We start from the raw sequence: 20,647 nt of genomic DNA on the forward strand, positions 1-20,647 counted from the left end.
AGCCGTTATTAATACCCACCGGTGCTTCAGTAAAACACGTAGCCGTGGACTTTAACATCGAAACGTATTACGGATTAACCTAACTGGCTTATCATAATATCTTCTTACCAATTGGCTTTCTACTATTACGAATAGATAGATAGGTACTTACTTACCTATACAAGTATATAACAATTTATTCAACACCATCATCAACTAATTAAATTCCACTTGAGTAGGTTACTTAGAATTTTACATTACCACATAAATAAGAACAAAGAGAAAGAATATTATATTACATAAATCATAGTATATTGTATATCTTGTTCTTCACTTGCTGACGCCGCGCAGTTACACCCACGTGGTTCCCGTACCCGTAGGAATACTGGGAATATAGCCTAAAAGAAAAGAATTTTTCAAATCGAACCAGTAATGCGCGTTCATGCAAACAAACAAACTCTTCAGCTCTATAATATAAGTATACATTATTAAATATTATTTTAATTAATAAAGTGTCTAAAAACATCATATCTTACTTATCTACTAGTAAGTAAATGGGACATAGTTGTAGTACATATTTTTTCAGATGACTATTTTTCAGATGATTATTGAAACTATTTTTTTCTAATTTTAGCATGAACAGACCGACAGACAGTCTCGCGTTTTTAAAACAAATATTGTACCTATGTAGGTATCTATTATAAATTAAATTTCGAAAAATTTCATTGGACAATACAATTGAATAGAAGAGCAATAGAACACAAAACAAAAATATAATAACTCTCTTCCGTCTTTCAGTTCAAAGATAGGCTTAGTTACTCGTAAAAAAACATTTTACGTGGTCGGAGTTGCAGGCGTCGGATAATATAAAATAAGATATATTTCGCAGTTTAAAATTAAGCTTCTAAAGCATAATTTATAAAACTCCAATTTTCATCTTTTCCTTTTCTTAAGACTAAAGTCATCATCAGCTTTTACTTTAAAAGCTGTATATGTAAAAATTATAAAATGCAGATAGGCAAGAATTATAGCCGCAATTTCCTTCCAGCTTCCGTTTTCGCTACCACTTACAATGTAACTATCTACAAGTCAAGGTGAATAGGCATCTTTAGGCAAGTTCGTTCCACCACAAACTGCATCATCGCTTATTATCAGACATAATTGCAGCCAGACGCTAGCCTAGCCAAACTAAAAAAAAATTCAATCCCGAAAGATCTAGGGTTCAATGTTGGCACGTTTGGCTATTGTTGTACCCACATCTAACAAAGCTATTGATCATGTTTAAGAAAATCACCGTGGCTATTCTATTTCGAAAGAAAAAAAAGAAATGAACATGAATCTGTGTAGATATTAGGTATATGCACTTAGATAGACACTAATAATACTCGTACGAGTATATTATGCTGGCCACTTTCCTCAAAGAAATAGTGTGTTCATAGTCGCACAGGAAATTAACATGATGCGAGTTTTCCTCTGGGCAAAGCTACAGATATCGGCAATAAATAAAATTGCCAAAAAGCGAAGCGGCGGCGGTCGGCGAGCAGGGTGGAATGGATAAAAAACCTAGTAGAGAAGTGACCCCACTGTAATGGCTATGTTGGCACTCGATATCGATAACTTGGGATGAAGATTTTTCTTTATAGAAACGATCAAATTAAATAAAGATTTCTTGTTTTGCAGGCGTAGCGTAAGTAGATACATACCTACGCAACCAAAGCAAATTAAATTAATCAATAAAAAAATCAATTAAACAAAACTGTACTGAGTAATAATTTACTCTTTGCTCCCATCCCGCACCCGTAGCTGAGACGAATCTAATGACACCTCATATGCGTGTTAAAATCTATCAAGAGATAGGTAGCAGTGGCGCAGGATGGAATTTTGACGAAGGTAAGCCATCCCACAGAAAAAGAAATTCATACCGTTTGATACAAACTCCCGTTTCTCATACATACATATATTTATTACAATAATGAATATGCATGTATGGATTTTTAAAAGGTAATCCGGCGGGAATCGGCCTGTATGGACTCTTCGCGACTTCGTCGACTCTATCTGGTAGATAGTACCTTCCATTTCAGCAGTAAGCAATAGTAATTTTTTTAACTGAAAGTTACTGTGTAATAAGTTCACTATAAAAATTGCAAGGATAATTTTCTTTTATCAAGCTGAAATAATAATCAATACAGCACACAACCAAAATACGATGTAATGAAGTTTTAGCGACAGTTATGTACCTTCCTCGTGGGGTAGACAGTAAGAGGGTAATATGTACAGACTATGGTACCTACACTAACGCACAGAGCGCGGGAGAGAGCGTGATTTGCCCAAGTGACCGCACTCGGCAGCACGCACGTACCATGCACATTTACATCAAACACTCGTTACCATCCTTCGCCGCGTCATCGTCATCCATCTAAACCAGTCTAATTTATCGATATCGATCATAAATGACAAACAAACCTATAATAGTGTAGGCTTGATTGTAATTTGGAACAATGGATGTTACTATAATAATTGTACTAGAGTTAAGCCAACATGCACTTAAAATGTATTCCTAAATTGCTGTGGCGAAATAAAAGCTTCTTTTTTTCGTTAAAATAAAGCTACCGTAGGTACACATTTTTCTGCTAGACAAAACCTTGTTCGATCATTACAACCCATTTTAATTTTCCAATATGAACGCAACGATTCGTAGCAAAGGGTTACGTAGCTTGTAAGTTTTTCGTAGTAGTGCGGTATAGTGAAAAGGCATATGTATATCGTAATAGGTCGTTACATAGGGCGCGCGAGGGTTAGTCGCCCTAACCCTTTACCGGTGGTGTGGGGCGCGGAGGCGGGCAGCGGAAGGGTTGCCGCCCGCGGACGGGGCGGCGGCAACTCTGACGCACCCCGCGCCCGACGCACTTTTACGACGAGGTTTTTTATCGTGCGTGCCGTCGTTTTTCCTTTTCTATTTTTTATGTTTATTTCCCCGAGATCATAAATTATGTTTGAAAGAAGGGAACTCTCGGACGTTCACGGCGACAGGAACCGGGGTTAGGCGAGTGAGTTTTCTGCTTTCGATTTCGTTTTTTATGGTCTCTCATGTGTTGTCGTAGGGCTGCAGCGTTGCCATGGCGACTGCATCGCATTAGACAAAGGCGAGGGCGGCAGGCCGCTCCTCGCGAATGGTAGCCTGATTATCGATGCCGTATAAATAAACGGGAATATTTGTTATTGTAACGCGATCTACAGCGACAAACACGCATGTCGGTATTCATTCGGCTCGTGTTTGCGGACAAACTGCGAGATGGACGCCGTGTGTTTGCCCGCACTCACTGGACTCTCGACCGTGTAATTTTATCCGACAATGTTATGGAACGAATATTTTATTTACGTGATTTTTGGAAGCTTATTTATTATTACTGTCTATTTAAGTTGCGTCTACGTATTTGTTTTAGCTACTCGTACCTCCTCACTTACCTAAACATTCATAATTTCAGAAGTTTTGTTTATATACTAAAAGGTAGTGTTTATTTCAAGTGGGCTTAGTTTACAAGCAATTTTGAAACGCTATGTTTGACAGTTTTTTATGACTCTACTCTACCACTGGTTCGGAAGACAGAGTCAGTCAGAGAAGAAATCTACATAATTTAAACCGATAGGTTTTGTTTATTACGCACTTATTATTTACGAGTAGTAGTTGCAGATTGACATCACATTTAATGAAAATCAAAACATTTTGGTTTTTGGTTTTTGAATAGGTACACCTAGGTACCTACATAAAAACCAAAATGTTTTGATATGTACCTAAGTTGACCTAGGTTGGTATTTTATCACAAAAGCTACCTACCAGCTATAAAGCAATTAACGTAATTAGCTTGTAACATTGTAGGTACACAATACACATGTGGTAATGTTTAATTGGTGAACAACCGCAAAGGCACAAAACGAGAATTGTATCCAGTTAATTGCTTACCCTTGCTCGTTATAAAAAACCGACGCCATATTGCGTCCAGCGGACAGCGAGCGGCGGGTTAACCGCCCGCGAAAAAGAAATTTACGAATAAAGGCAGAAATAGTTACACGCTGCATTTAAAATTAGAACCCTTTAGGGCGCCACGCCGACAGACAAAGAGAGAATGGCGAATGTCGGCAGGTAGCGAATATGCCAGAGTGAACCCAATAATTACTAAGGGTTTAATAAATGGCTCTTTTTCTAAATTATGAAGGGCCGATCGCGCCATACGGGCCGTACCTGCCACGAACCCTTCGCTTGCCACGATAATGAGTTATAACTATTGCTATTCCATCGCATTCGGACGATGCAAAATTGTTTTCTATCTTTCAGGAAAAAAAAATATTACCTACCCTTAAATTTTTAAATAAATCTATGTATAGAAAGAGGGCCTGCAATAGCCAGATAAACAATACCTAATTCTATGAAAACAGAAACTTTGTCAGTCTACGTTCCGATCTATAGGTAAGTATGATAGCCAATTATGGAGTTTGGACCGAGTTGGCTTTGTAAGGTAGCATGGAATTGTTGTGATTATAAAACGTATTTTTTTATATTTTCTACGGGATATTATGAATAATCATGTCCACCACTCACCAGACCCACAGCTTCGTGGGAACCTATTGCTAGAGACCCATTAAATCTGATATTTAAAAGTAATTTCGAAGAGTTGCCGCGAAGCTAAACGACTGGTGAGTGGAAGTACATGATTTCTTATAAAATGCCCAGAAAACCAGACCAATCCAAACTCCATAATTGGCTACCTTCTACAGGTTTCAGCATAAGAGGAGCATATAAACGCTTGCCGTATCCATAGTCTCAGCTCTACTTAAAGGGGACTATGGATACAGCAAGCGCAAACGTACCTTATTGACGTGTTTTCGTTACTGCATGGTGACGCTCCAAGGGCTACAGAGCAATACAATGAGAGTTCTCAATAACAACTATCAACTCCAAGGACGGCAATTGCCATTCCAAGTGCCAGGCTCTCCGTGACCGCTGGCAGAGAACCAGGGCCCCCTGATTTACCAGCAGAAAGTTCATTTTATTTTTCCTATACCAGGTAACTAATTTTTGTTGGGATGTTTATATCTACTTAATTAGTGTAACTGGATTTGTCCGTTATATAAAATTAATCAATAATAATCACTTAATTTTTCATCATTATCTTATATTCGTCTAACTATTGATCACGAGTCTCTTCTCAGAATGAGAGGGTTTAGGCCTTAGTCCACCACGCTGGCCCAATGCGGATTGGCAGACTTCACACACGTATACAATTAAGAAAGTTCTCAGGTATACAGGATTCCCCACGTTGTTTTTCCTTCACCGTTTGAGACAAGTGATACCTATTTAATTTCTTAAAATGCACATAACTAAAAAGTTGTAGGGGCATGCCCCGGACCGGATTCGAACCTACGCCCTCCGAATCGCAAGCTGAGGTCAAATCCACTAGGCTATCACATCTATAAATAATTATTGGCTGACAAAATTAAATTTAAATGAGGACATATCTGGCTACCGCAGATTTTTAGTCCACTACCGATTATTATATAAAATAAATATATATATATTTGAAAATAATACAAACGTTAGCCTGTATCTTCAATATTGACATTGTTTCCTATGCACAATGTTGGTATTACGGAACTAAGCTTGTTTTTCACGAAACATCAGTTACATCAAACGACTGCACTACCAATTTCGTCCACAAAAAAATAATAAAAAGAATCAACGTACGTTTGCACTTAAAGTAAATAGTTAAATAGAAATAAAATGAAAGGGTAAGGATGTGACAACAAACACCCTTTTGCCCGGAGGCACCAGAGTGTATCATAATGACTTGTAATTCTGATGTTTTCGCTTTTAAAATCGCATTTCCTCGAGGCGACATTTATAAAAGTCATCGAAGCGCACACGAGAGCATTCCTAATGCTAGGACAAAGATCTGCTAAACAATGCCTTCCGAGACGACATAAAAAGAATTCCTCCACTACGCTTGCCGCCTACGCACATAGTGAGGACTGGGTGTGGCGCAAGTTACAGGATTCAGTGGGTTCAGCTCAGGAAGTTCTGATACTCAACCATCTGTTACAACAAAGATGCCCATGTATCAAGGGGAGACTACTGATATAATATGTCTATAGAATTCATTCTTTATCATCATCAAGGAACTTACCATTCATTTAAGGTCTTCATAAGTCGTCTTTCAAGTTAAGTTCATAACATTTACGAGCTACGCGCATCAACCGTTAACAATTTACTACAGAGGTATTCATTTCGATTAGATTATTCAACGAAATTCCTCAAATATTATAACGCACAGGTACTTCGAACGTAGCTTTGTCTCTCGCCGACAATAAGTATACAGAAACTAGTCGAAACTACTTGACAGCATTGGTTTGTAATTTCTACAGCCGCTACAGGTATCTGAGTCCTGTCGACTCTATTATTTCTTATATCTAGAATGATGGGGTCCTGTATTTTCCAAGATTAATTTTGGAAATCAAAACAGAGTGCATTTCGGAGAACGAAATCTACATGGGTTCAATAACTCGCCAAAATTTATTACACTATAAATTATAGTGGAACGCTAAAGTCTCTAACTTGAGGCAAACTCGGAAGTGAACAGAAGGCTCAAACAGGGCGCGCTACCTACGCTCTATACTCTATAGCGACACACTCAACCGTGAAACTCCTGCCGGTAATCCTTTACCGACGCAAGCCTTTGACGAGCGATAGCCTAGAAATATTTGTAAAATATTTTGGCGGAGGACACATTGTATGCCATACTCGTTCAAACAAATGAATACAAAACATAAAAATGTTCCTTAATATGTGAACTTTAATATCGTGCGCGTGTGGTTTTCAGGTATAATAAAAATTTAAACCGACTTCAAAAAGGAGCCATAAAAATCTTGAAAAAAGTACCTTTGTAACTATAATGCCTGGGCCACAGAAACACATGTACTAGTATATGCATATGCCTGGGCTACAGCAGCTAAGTATATACAAAAGGATTACATTAGGATACAGAAGCCTATGGGTTAGTTGAAAAAAACTGTTATACGATGAATTTCAATAGGTCAGATTTTGGTATGGTAAAATAGACCCCGTAACTCACAACAGGAAATATAGATGATACGGGCAATAATTGGCCATATCACACAAGTAGGAATTAATTATTTACTTGAAATATAATTTAATTTTCATTACTAATACCCACCACAATTTTAGGTGAAAATCCATGATAGCAATATGATTAACGATACGAGGGAAAATTGTCGTTATTCGTAAATACAAAGGAGGTAAATGAGACTCGTGTCGTTTTATCAAACCATTATTCACTATCGGTCAACTTCTCTCTAAAGTGTTTGACCAAACCGAGTCTGACACGAATAGGTACTCATCATTAATACCCGTCAAGTAAACTGCGAGAGTCATTTGAACTAAGATCACATCATTAATATTGAGTAATACATGTAGGCGGTGCTAGTACGTAAGTTTCACGGTGAGGTGCTTTCACCCTTTCAAACTGCCATCTATTTGTCACTGAAGGCTTCTTTTATAAAGAAAGAGGTTTATGTCAATGAATAATTGTATCTCTCAGAAGCTCTACAATCATTAGGACGAATAGACTACCGAATAGCATCGATTTTATGCTTGTCCTAACGAACTGAACATGTATATCTAGAAATTGGTACTTAGGAATAATATGTGAAAAGAGTAAAGGTTACTTAATTTCTTTTAGATTTAGAATCACAAATATAAATACTTATAGGAGAGATGTGCGCGGTTATTTTTTGTATGTTGATTATAATAGTAATCTCTAATATTTTCTGAAGATTTCTGACATAAAAATACTATATTTTAACCTATTGCGAGTATATTTATGTACTTACCTAAATATTTTCTAACTATATTTCTCTACCTATAAAGCTTAGTCGTTTTTCATATTATTTTCGCATTAGGAAATCTGAGATTTATAGCTTGCTATTGGAATTCCATCCTGCGCCACAAATTACGTTGTCACTCGAATATTCCGGAAACAATATAAGTTATCTACTTATATAGACACTATGTGATCAGTAATATACCTATCTACTAGTGTAACTACTAGTGTAAGTGATTACGCTTTGAAAAAAAAATAACAATTATTGTCGAGTTTGGAAACCTACTGGCAGCTATGAAGAAATTGTTTATATGTGGCGTTGATTTTTGTTTGTGACTTTAAGAGGAATGACGATGAGTCGCATACATTCTAGAGATGTACTAAACACGATTTGGATTGTTAATTTCTGAGATCGTAACAAAATTTGCTGCTACCCTACATGTGCATCTAATAGAAAAGGCTTGTAATTTTTTGCCCATTTGCCCAACTATTTATTTGCTTAAGCTTCACTATATTTTATTTATCCTTTCACATGTCTTGCAATACTGCATCCATACAATTGCAAAGCTCCGCCGGTCAACCCATTAGCTCGGCCTCACGGCGGGAGATCATGATCACTTTGCTGATGTTAATTTATGTGCTTTGTCGCTTTGTCCGATTGACAATGGGCACATTTTATAGCATTCGGCTGCCGGACACCAAGATTAACATCTATGCATGGTTTTGGCTTTCTCTCGTTTTGTGCAAGAACACAATGCGCGTCTAACTGGGCAGGGCACCTGGCATTAATGGATTTAATGTCGCATGGAAACGAAAAATATCGCATAAAGTTGCTACCTTCTGTCATGTTTTAAGCAAAAGAAATTGTTTAGTAGTAGCTAGGTGGGTATACCTGCTCCTATCCCTTTATAACTTTTATAAATTTTTATGAATATTACCTATTATTCTTTAACTAGGTGTACTTTAATGAAGTACGTTTTAACAAATAAATGCCTCCTATACGAGGTTTTTTCATTGTCAATAATTATTTTGATCCAGTTGCATAGACGATCAAGTAACGTAAAACAATGTCACTTCTCTATAGTTAATTAATACGATTCATAGGATCCTGTAGTAAAGACTTTTATAATATTTCTATCGAAAATAATATAAATTATCAAAAATATTACTACACTTTATTCACTTCAAAAATAATGCTACACAATAGATAACCTTAAAATAAAATAAAAATAATTTAACATTTTAAAAAAGTTACATTTACAATGTTACAAATACGAGTAAGTAGTTATCTAAATCTAAATGTCGTAAACAAAATATTATTTATTATAAGAAATACTTACATTGAATAAATAATTATTTTCAAATAAATTTATTAAGTCGAAGCCCACATGCAACAAAGAAAAATCACTTATGGGTATAAGTGATTTTTCTTTTTAATTTAATTTTATTTATTTGAGATACTATATTACAATTTTATTTCTTTTAGGTACTTCATATTCTTGCGCGGAAAGAATATTTGTCTTTTACGACATAATCAAAATATAACGTTCTTTTGTAAATATTATGGGCTTTTTAAAATTTTACCAAAATAATACTAAATAATTCTTCGTAGTTTTTCATAATAAAGTACCTATATAATACGGAAGCTAGAGTGAAGTCTGAAGAACTGAGTTTTGTATTAGGCACTTACAGCATTCTTATTCAGGGGCGTCGATGTTGCTTTCACAGATTAAAAATTGTCCTTATTTAGGTAAGTATATGATTCTTATTCATTTTCAATTCGCATATCATCGTCTTTAGGTGGCACTGTAGGCCTTACCTGGTCTGACACCAACTCTCCGTGGATCCTCACTCGGTAGACGCACGTGTACACAATGTGACCCCAATTTGAGTATATTTTCACTCGGACCAGATTAAACCCCTTCGGCGACGGATGCAATACTTCGAAGTACTGGATAGGTTTCCCTTCCTTGTCGTATTCGAAAGTGCCGAAGTCGTGCGGGTAGGGGTCTCCGCGAAACTCTAACCCTTCTAGTTGAAACAACCGAGGAGCGGATGATATTTCTCTGAAAAGTAGATATCATAATAAATAACATGGCAGTAAGAAGACACTATTATAAAAATTACTGATATTTACCTAAGGAGTATTCTAGTTTGTGTTCCTTCACACAGGAAATAAAACTATAAGAAATTGTAATTTAATTGTTATCAAATGTAAATTGTAAAACTGTATGACTTTTTCAAAAGAGCAACTGTTGAGTTTCTTGCCGGTATCTTCTCAGCAGAACCTGCCTTCCGAACCGGTGGTAGAATCTTTACAAATAGTCAACTGACGTGTCAAAAGTGCTTGTAAACTGAGCCTACTTGAAATAAATGAATTTTGAATTTTGAATTTTTAGAACCATTTTTTTTTATTTTATTCTTTACAAGTTAGCCCTTGACTACAATCTCACCTGATGGTAAGTGATGATGCAGTCTAAGATGGAAGCGGGCTAACTTGTTAGGAGGATGAAAATCCACACCCCTTTCGGTTTCTACACGGCATCGTACCGGAACGCTGAATCGCTTGGCAGTACGTCTTTGCCGGTAGGGTGGTAACTAGCCACGACTGAAGCCTCCCACCAGCCAGACCTGGACAAATTAAGAAAATCTCAATCTGCCCAGCCGGGGATCGAACCCAGAACCTCCGTTTTGTAAATCCACCGCGTATACCACTGCGCCACGGAGGCCGTCAAAAGGTTAAGGTTAGGTAAGTCTATAAGGTTTTACGAATAAAAAGACCTCCTCGATAAGTAAGTAACGATACCTATGCATTATTTGACTGAGAAATGGAGGACAGTGTGAGGAAGTGATAATGCTGCTAGGTAGCCGTATAGTCAGAAAAAGGCTACTGTAGTCTCTCTATTAGTCGAACTTGAAGGGAGGAATTAAAAATTCGAATTAAGTAGATATAGAACTATAGAGTATTCGACCTATGAAGGTTTTATTTGTATAAATTTAAAAAAATACTCGACTTGTAGCTGGAGGCACAGAATACATACCTACTTATATACAAGTATGGAGGTTAAGTCCTTATTCCTAAGAAATTTTAATTAGAAAGTCAAATACCTAATCAAAAAAATAAGTTACAGAAGTAAAAAAACACGTTTGAGGTATTCAGAAATTAAAATTAGTAGCTAAGTAATCATTTACCTAGTAGCTGAAATATGCGGCGGAATATGTTCAAGGCTGACTCCATTCACATGCACAGTTCCCAGCAGCCTGATGGTGGCCTCTCCCCGCGCGCCCCGGAAGGCCCAGCACTCCCCCGGCAAGTTCCCGGGGCGGAGGATGCTGTTGACCTCGGGGCACTCCCGGCACAGCGTCGAGCTGAGCATGTGCAGCATCCAGCTCACTGGCGACTCGAACACTATGTGCTCTAACGTCCCGCCTGTGTCCACGACTCGGCCGCCTGCCGTCTCTAGCGCGTAGTCGATCATCTTGAAGTTATCAAATGGGGTTTCAAGTTTCAAAGCTGGATACTACTAGATAGTACAGGTAGGTACCTACTACCTACATAGACATGTATTCTAATATTATAAAGAGGAAAGATTTGTGTTCTTGCGTGTAACGAATAAACTCAAAAACTACAGGACCGATTGGAAAAATTCTTTCACCAATAGAAAGCTATTATAGGTATAGCTGTATTTTATCCCAAGTCAAAAGCGCTCTCCGTGGTTCGCTCTATACATGTTCTAGGAGAGCTAAACTACGGGAGAAATGGCGACGGATCGTAAGGATTGCCACCAACCCTAAATGACGATCACTCTGTCGAGAGTGTAGCGACGAAGAAAAAGAATGCATTTTCCCAAGTAGGTATAGATAAGGTACCTAAACCATAAAACTTGAATCCACGCTAATTTAAAATTCAAGGGTTTCGCCTCTCGCACTTACGACAAAAGATGACGAGGAATCTAGGAATGATAATGTGATCAATCACGATTACACATCCGATAGAGGTCCATTGCTGGACATAGGCCTCCTGCATGGACTTTCAAACAAAACGATCTCGAGCCGCCAGCAACAGCATCCAGCGGCTGATGCAACCCGCTTGATGTCCTCGGTCCACCTAATGGGGGTTGACCAACACTGCGCTTTCCGCTACAGCGTCGCCATTCTAGCACCTTGGGAGCTCCAACGACTATAGGCTCTTCGAACTATGTGGCTCGCCAATTGCCACTTCGTGTAAATAATCACTCATAGATATTGATGGTGATATTCGAATCATAATTTACCTGTCGGTCATAATCTTGCATGTCGAGGAATTGTCGAACGCCACGTCGAGAAGGTTCCAACGCATCTTTAGCCCGGCCTGCCGCTGCCGCCAGCGCGGGCATCGCTTGCGATATACGCTCCATTTGACCCTGTAGGTTCTCATGCTTGCGATTCACCTGATCAAGCAAAAGATATTTCTTCGATTGCCTAAACTATTCCAAGTAGTCGATAGGTAGCATTAACTACAACATCAAAAGTCATAATGATCAGCCTATTATGGCCTACTACTAGGCCAGGTCTCCTGCGTACACTCTGCTGCTGTCCACGTTACTGCTCTAACGCTTGGAGGGATCAGAGTGATAATGTTAAATTCATTAACGACCACTAATCATCATCTCCCTTATTCTACTTAAGTGGGGTCGGCAAAATATATCAATCTCCTCCATTCTTCTCTATAGTCGTCAACTAATTATCCACTCCCTTTACACACATGTCCTTTTTTACACACTCCAACCATCTCTTCCTTGGCCGATCTCTCCTCTTGTATCCTTCCACAAATGCAAATGCAAATGCAACATTCTTCTAGTAATATGACTTTCATCCTCCGTAATACATGTCCATGCGAAGCTAACCTTTTACTCCTCAATTTTCTGTCACTGACGCCACTTTCTGACTTCCTCATATACCTACTCATTATTATCATTAACAACCACTAGGCACTATCAGATGTTAACTATAATGACCGGACCGACGGGTTTAACGTGCTCTCTGAGGTACGGGGCGTAACGGGTTTCTTGGAAGAAAGAAAAACCCAGTACATATTCCACGGCAAACCATGATAAAATAGAAATGTTTATTTATTAACCAACGCCTGATGGAAAATAAATAGTGATATTGCATATGGGTACATTAGCAGACACCTCGTGGTTTCTCCCGCGTAGTTCCCGTGGGAATACGGATACGGGGATTTGGGGATTAAGAATAGCCCGTATTACTCGATGAAGATGCAGCTTATTTTAATCGAGAAATATTTTTTAAAATCAGTAAACTTCATTCAATTCAACGACTGAATGGATGGATACTAATAATAAATTAATATTATAAAGAGGAAATATTTGATTGGTTGTTTACTTTGCCAATAGCTCTGAAATTATTGAACCGATTTGAAAAATTCTTTTACTGTTGGGAAGCCTATCCCAAAGTGCTTTAAGCTATATTTTATCCCCGTATAAATTCCTACAGGAACAAGAACAATGCGGGAGAAACCGCGCAGCATCTGCTAGTAAAGTAACCTCAGACAATCCTCGAGTAAGCTGCAAGACCATATACTTGACATCCGTAAAGTCCCCCTCCATCGCCTCCTGTGGGTCTATGAAATAGGTGTACACTTGCATTCCCAACAACAGAGACAAAACCACGCACACAAAGCTGCGGAACACGTGACGGAAACAACTCTCGTGTTCGTGCGGATAATCCATCTATAGAACTTTCGTTACTTTATACTATTCCTTCGGCTAATTAACAGCTGGACAAAATGTTTGTTATCTATTATATAAGCTTGTATATTGTATTTAATGTTTTCTGTTATGATAAGAAAGCAGGTCAATTTTGTTTGACAGGATTTTGAGATCTTTCATAGAATAATTATAGGCCACATTACTAAATCCTCTTTGTCACAGGCAAGTTATAGATAATAGTCAACATTGACCAATAGTCAAAGATAGTCAAGGATATATTATGTATGCGTGCACCCCTAATATAACCCTCTAATACATATAGGCTGTGTTCCACTTGGCCATCATTCCACAATTCCACATGCTTCCACGTTCCACGTATCCCACATGCTTCCACGTTCCACGTATTCCACATGCTTCCACGTTCCACGTATTCCACATGCTTCCACGTTCAACGTTTTGGACGTTCTGATCGCCAAGTGGAAATTGGAATGAAGCCATAGACATGTATTAAGTAGTAGTGGCAAATTTGGGGCGTAATATTAATAATTTTGAAACTAAAGTTATAAAAGGTCAATGTTGCATTTATTATTAAAAAATTGCCATTCATAAAACTTACTACGGCAGTAATTTACACCATAGAGATCAAGTGGCTAAACCATAGATCTATTGGGCTGAACCATATCTATATTGGGCTGACCCATAGATCTATTGGACTGAACCATAGATCTATTGGGCTGAACCATAGATATATTGTGCTGAACCATAGATATATTGGGCGGACCCATAGATCTATTGGACTGAACCATAGATATATTGGGCTGAACCATAGATCCAATGGGATGAACCATAGATCTATTGGGCTGAACCATAGGTCCCTTGGGCTGAACCATAGATCTATTGGGCTGAACCATAGATATATTGGGCTGAACCATATATCCAATGGGATGAACCATAGATCTATTGGGCTGAACCATATATCTATTGGGCTGAACAATAGGGAGTGCGTAAACGAAAAAAAAATTCATAGTTGTAATATTTTATTTTTCCGTATAAAGTAAGTATAAGTAATACATAAATTACATTATGGAGATTTACGACACAAGTTCTAAATTGCAGTCCTAATTTATCGAAATACTTTTAGTTAATTTTGCTATACAGTATACAGTATCGGAAATTTAATGTAGACTGCAATTTTCATCTGTGTCAAGTAACAACTATCAACTTGATAGCAATACATTTTGCACATACATACGGAATGTACTAAGCCGATTGTGTCATAGGCTATATTTCTCACAGGAACGGGGAACTGAAACCGCGGGGCGTCGGCTAGTATTGATGATGTAGATAGTTGTTTAAATGTAGGCGTCCACATTGGCATCGTATACGTATCGGACGTATAGCATGAAAACGGATTTTTAATTTTACTGTAGATAAAATTCGATGCGATTACGACGCGGATCAGAGGGCCTAGTGGCAGTTTAATACTGTTACTGTCACGTAACGTAAACGCGAATTTCTAAGGAATTGAAACAACGTCATCTAGTGCCACTACTGTACAACTGTTTCAATTGCATATAAATTTGCGTTTACGTCAACGTGATAGATACAGTATGAAAATATTGAAAACTCCCACTAGGCACATAGTATGTAGTTTCCGTGCCGTTTGACGCGATGCGGGTCTGTGGACACCTACCATAAACCGGCGGAGTGATGGTAGTACAATAGGTTCACGCCTTCTGCTGCTGCTGCGCGTACTCGATCTGCGCGGCGGCGACGGACTTCATGGAGTCGTGCGCGTGCTGCACGTTGGCGCGCCACGCCTGCAGCACGTCGCGCAGCGTCGCCCACTGCGCGCGCCCGAACGTGCGGTGCATCGTGTTGGACACGCGCACCGTGCGCGCCGCCTGGTCCATGCGCGCGCGCACCAGCTTCGTCTTCAGCACTGCACACAACAATAAAAAATATTAATGATTTTAAACTTATTTCGTGGTAGTTCATTATGAATATTATTTAAACGGGTACATACCACGAATGTGCAAACCAAGAGGGCGCCGCGAAACGCCTAATAATAAAAGCTATGTCGTGAGTGTGGTTTGCCTAAACAGCCAAAAAGGCGAGGTTGTTGAAAAAAGAAACGAGAAAGAGAGTAGATCGATTCTGCCCCTAACAGTTGATGTCAACTTCGCATCTCGCAACTTCAGTCCCGTCGTGACCACAATCCATGCAACTGGGTCGAAATATTGACATTAAAAATCTCGTCGTTTTATCGTGGTATGTACCCGTTTAAATAATATTCATAATTCATAACAATAAATATTAATAAAAATATTAATATATTTATAAAAATATTCCGAATATTTAATCCGGGCTGAATTTTTACTTTGGCAGAACTACACGCGGGAGATATAATAGTGCACAAGTGTGTCGGCAATCTCAATTGCACACTCTATTCCCTCACTCTCATAGTCCAGCATGGTACAACAGACCGACACGACCGGTGAGAGATCTAGCGCAGAAGCGATGACTTTACGTGCTCTCCGAGGCGTGTACTAGCGCAGCCAGTTTCTTAACTTATCTTAAAAAATCTTAAGCCTCTTAAGCGGCTTAAAATTTTTCTTGTAAATTTACTAAATATTTTTGTTGGCCTGTCCCAGAATTTGAATCCTGGATCTCAGTGTTTGTAGCTGAACCAGTTTACAATGGGATCAATGAGACAGTTAACACATAACAATAACACTACCTAATCACTGTATTCTAGAACCCTTGGGGTACAGGCACCTAATGATTTGTGTGGTTGTGACATAAACCATCACATTTTTTCAATTTGGTTGGTTGGTTGGTTGGTTGATGGCGAGCTTAGAGAGGCTTAAAATTTTTGGCTCTATAATGATCAGTATCATATGGATTATATATTAGATATAGTAAAATCAATAGTTTATTCTATAACATATACCTACTTGGAATATTTTTTTTTTGTTTTTCACTTACCTTCAATGATAAATGACTCTACATTTTTCTCTTCAATCTGAAGTTCTGTGACAATTTCATCAAATGTGATTTCAGGGTTGGATTCAGCCATTTGCATGAAAGTCAGTATTCTCATTTTCTTAATATTAAGTTCATGGTTCAAACCTGGAAATGAGTTACCATAATATAAAATATGTAGACCAAGCAAGCAAGGATCAATCTGTTACATATGATATCTATACTAATATTATAAAGCTGAAGAGTTTGTTTGTTTGTTTGATTGAACGCGCTAATCTCAGGAACTACTGGTCCAATTTGAAAAATTCTTTCAGTGTTAGATAGCCCATTTATCGAGGAAGGCTATAGACTATATATTATCCCCTTATTCTTACGGGTACGTGAACTACGCGGGTGAAACCGCGCGGCGTCAACTAGTGAGATATAAATACCATCATTATCAACCCATATTCAACTCACTGCTGAGCAAGAGTCTCCTCTCAGAATGACACGAGTAAGGCCCTCGCCTCGCTGGCCCGATGCGGATTGGCAGCCTTCATACACAGAGAATTAAGAAAATTCTCAAGTATGCAGGTTTCCTCACTATGTTTTTCCTTCATTAACTAAAAACTTAAAATAACCTTTGGACCTCCGGAATTGGAGGCAGAGGTCATATCCACTGGGCTATCAAAGCACAATATCACTCCATCTCAACTAAAGAGAGAAATAATAATGTTTGACTATTTATGGATGTATTATGTATTTAGTCCATCTCAGCTTAATGTCAGAACAGATCTGGATAAATTTAAGGTCTGGTGTAGCAGAAAGGCGATCTTTGACTTCTCTGGCACAGTTTTTAGGATCCCAATATATTTTCTAAATTGGCTCTGGTCTGGTCTGGTCTGGTTCTAGGACATGCTAGTTACCATCCTACTGGCAAAGATATGTTCAAGTGATAAGAGCAGCTGCGCGTCGCGCCGCCGCTTTGAAGTTTAGATCGTGCCGCGTTGCAAGAACCAGCTCAAGACTAAGGGCCCCGTATGAGTTCGAAACTAGTCGGGCATACTCCGACCTAATGTCACGTGAGTTTTAGCCGTGTTTCATAATCAATTAATATGAATAACACTCATGATAGTTTAATTCTAAGATTGCAATTAAGGGCAAGTGAAAGTGCACTAGTAAGTTAGTCAAAAAAACATACCTTGAGAATGTACAAACTCCTTATGATTTTGGTAGAATGTTTGATAACTGGATAACTTTTCAGAAACAAAGATATTAAGCAGGTCGTGGATGAGCTCCCTTTCAAGAAAGCGGACAGGTTTCAAGGCCAGCAGTGGGTCTAACAGATATGTGTTGGGGTCCGCCAACGCTGTCACTATGCATTTGATGGCATCCTCTCTGGCATATGACGCGTTCTCATCTGTGTACGTGCCAAGCAGCTCAATCATCACTTTTGCTGCTAATTCACTGAAAAAAAAATTGTATTAATCATATCACAAATTAAAGTTGTTATCATTCACTAAAGTGTTTTTCAGATAGCATGAATATGGTGACAGTCGCCTGTATGACGTTCTTAATATGTACTATTATCGTGAATCGCAGCAAACTTTCAAGAGTGAAAAGAACTGTCACCCGCACCATCCCACATGAAACAAACTGTAGGTTTTGTTTTGGAATAAAATGACATACAAACTAATATAATTTTTTTTAAGTTTAAAAGAAAGATTTGAGTAAGATTTAAAACAAAGTGAGGTGATCCATTCAATGTATATTTGAATATATTTACTATTTGATTCCTAATGTTTTTCCAATTGTGTATCAATATAGTTTTGCTAGTTTCACACTTTTAGACCCTTTGTAGCAGAGCTCTCTGCAGAATGAAGTATTTTGATCATAATTTTTTTTCAACCATGCCGAACTAACCAACACCTACATAATATATGAGTGTAGTTGCTATTTTATTGATTAATTTCTTAACAATAATACAATTGTATTGTAAAATAATATTACTGCAATGTTCTTCTTCTTTCTACTTGGTCCCATGTGGTGTCCACAAATATTAGTACTGTTTTATACAATAATAATAATACCTGTTCTGATCTTTCAAGACTTGATGAAGCAGCCTATATAGCTTCTGCATTTGTTCATTAGAAGGTGGGCAGCTAGCAAACTCCCGTGTCAGCTGATCCACTCCCTTGAACACGTCTCCTACAGAGCCAACGCGTGCTGCCAACTCTATCACATGATAGTACACATGGTACCGGAGTGGAGAATTTGTCTCCAAGTTGTTGTACAGACGCCACAGTCTGTAATGAAAGTTGAGACCCATTCTAACTATGGATACCTTTAAACCATGGACATTTATAAAACTATACTAAATCCAAATATTAGCCTAAAAATCAAATGTTTATCAATAATTAAATTACAAAAGGAAGATTGAAAAACATGTCATTTCATATATTTATAGATGACATTATATTGTTTTTTTTATAAAATGTTATTCAAAAGATATTAACAATGTCTAAATTCTTCTTAGCTTGTTTATGTAATTTCCTGTCATTAATTTAGGTACAATTCATTAGCAACCCATATTCGGCAAGAGTCTCCTCTCAGAATGAGAAGGGTTAGGCCAGGTCCACCACACTGGCCCAATGCAGATTTCCAGACTTTATACATGAAGAGAATTAAGAAAGTTCTCAGGTATGCAGGTTTCTTCACTGTGTTTTTTCTTCACCATTTGAAACATGTGATATTTAATCTGTTAAAAATGAATCTGAATATTCAATTCAATGCCCTCCAAATCGAAGACATAAGTCATATCACGGCTTAGGTACAATTAGTTAATTAAAATTATGGTATGAAGAAAAAAAAGGACTAGTGATTTATACCTTCCTTTTTAATTTGTTTGTTAATAAACATTTCACATCAAGTTTGACTCAAGTATGGAGATCAAAAATACATACGATTGAAGTGCAACCATGCCAAGCTTTGGTCCAGGAGCTTTAGTAAGTCTTTGACTGAATGCCAAAATAAGGTTTTCACCTCTTTCCAACGGAATCTGTAACATTACAATTAATTAATTACATTCTGAAAGGAGACTCAAGCTCAGCAGTGAGCGGAATATGGGTTGCTAAGTGTTAATCCTGAGTAAAACTATTTCCATTTCAAATTTCAGGCTATGGTATAGTCTCACACAAGTAGTTCAAGTATTTTGCATGTTACTTTTTTTCTGCTTTACTGCAATCATGATAGAAAGCAATGCCTAGAAAAACCTGGAAATCTTTGAAAATATTGAATGCTTTGAAAGTGGTAAGGCTGGCAGGGATACACACAAAGAGATTTATAGAATAGCATAGTTTATACCGGACCTCACCTTAGAACATGCTAAAAACAATAAATCTAGTCAGTACTTACTGAAACCATGATAGAGACTATACTGTTAAGTATAGCTTCAACATCTGCTTCGTTGTTTTCTTTGAAGCAAACGTCGCATACGCCAACGATTTTATGTAAATCATCCTCGATACCTTTCGGAGATTTCTCTTCTGATATCTCAGCTCCTAGACTCTTGAAATATTTTCTAAGCTCTTGGGCCTAAAAGTAATAGATTTTACAATAGTCGAAACTTGAGTGCGAATTGGAGAGCAAAGAGAGTTTTTAACTAAAAATGATCTATTTAAACAATATTGGAAGATTCATAGGTTATGTTCACGCGTGAACTTACTTGATCTTCAAGCGATATATCCATAAAAACTGCAGGGCCTTGCATGGTTTATTTCTTTTATTATCACTTATGATAAAAATAATCGAACAACAAATTATATTTATTGTTTTCGAGACATTTAATTATTTGTAGAGATTTTGATTTTTGACGTGTACAGTCAACGCCATCCATAAACAATAGACATACACCATAGACTATAGAGAGACCAATCATTCTTTAGACGAGTGACCAGTCCATAGAGGAGAGGACCAGTCACCATTATCGTCATATCTCAGACGAAATATAAAGGGACCTGCCTCGTTAGACGTTACCCCTCTGTTAAAGTATAAGATCTAACGCGTTTAAACTGCTTCTATAAAAGGTATCGCTTTCTCAAA

At 37.8% G+C, this 20,647-nt stretch overlaps 2 protein-coding genes across 2 annotated transcripts; both read right to left on the minus strand.

Moving 5' to 3' along the window:
* Positions 1-9,557: 9,557 nt before the first annotated feature.
* LOC112057095 (SUN domain-containing protein 1-like) lies at positions 9,558-13,637 on the minus strand. Its single transcript, XM_024097586.2, has 4 exons — positions 13,418-13,637; positions 12,146-12,301; positions 11,064-11,350; positions 9,558-9,937 (listed from the first exon to the last, which is right to left on the minus strand). Exons 1-4 carry the CDS (start codon positions 13,601-13,603, stop codon positions 9,637-9,639), a joined length of 930 nt encoding a protein of 309 aa, XP_023953354.2. The 5' UTR covers positions 13,604-13,637; the 3' UTR covers positions 9,558-9,636.
* A 969-nt stretch (positions 13,638-14,606) lies between these two features.
* LOC112056231 (eukaryotic translation initiation factor 3 subunit M) lies at positions 14,607-20,457 on the minus strand. Its single transcript, XM_052882115.1, has 7 exons — positions 20,271-20,457; positions 19,961-20,140; positions 19,510-19,604; positions 18,637-18,852; positions 17,748-18,013; positions 16,571-16,714; positions 14,607-15,524 (listed from the first exon to the last, which is right to left on the minus strand). Exons 1-7 carry the CDS (start codon positions 20,313-20,315, stop codon positions 15,310-15,312), a joined length of 1,161 nt encoding a protein of 386 aa, XP_052738075.1. The 5' UTR covers positions 20,316-20,457; the 3' UTR covers positions 14,607-15,309.
* Positions 20,458-20,647: the final 190 nt, after the last annotated feature.

This window comes from Bicyclus anynana, chromosome 6 (assembly GCF_947172395.1).
Source record: "Bicyclus anynana chromosome 6, ilBicAnyn1.1, whole genome shotgun sequence".
In the NCBI taxonomy this organism is placed as follows: domain Eukaryota; kingdom Metazoa; phylum Arthropoda; class Insecta; order Lepidoptera; family Nymphalidae; genus Bicyclus; species Bicyclus anynana.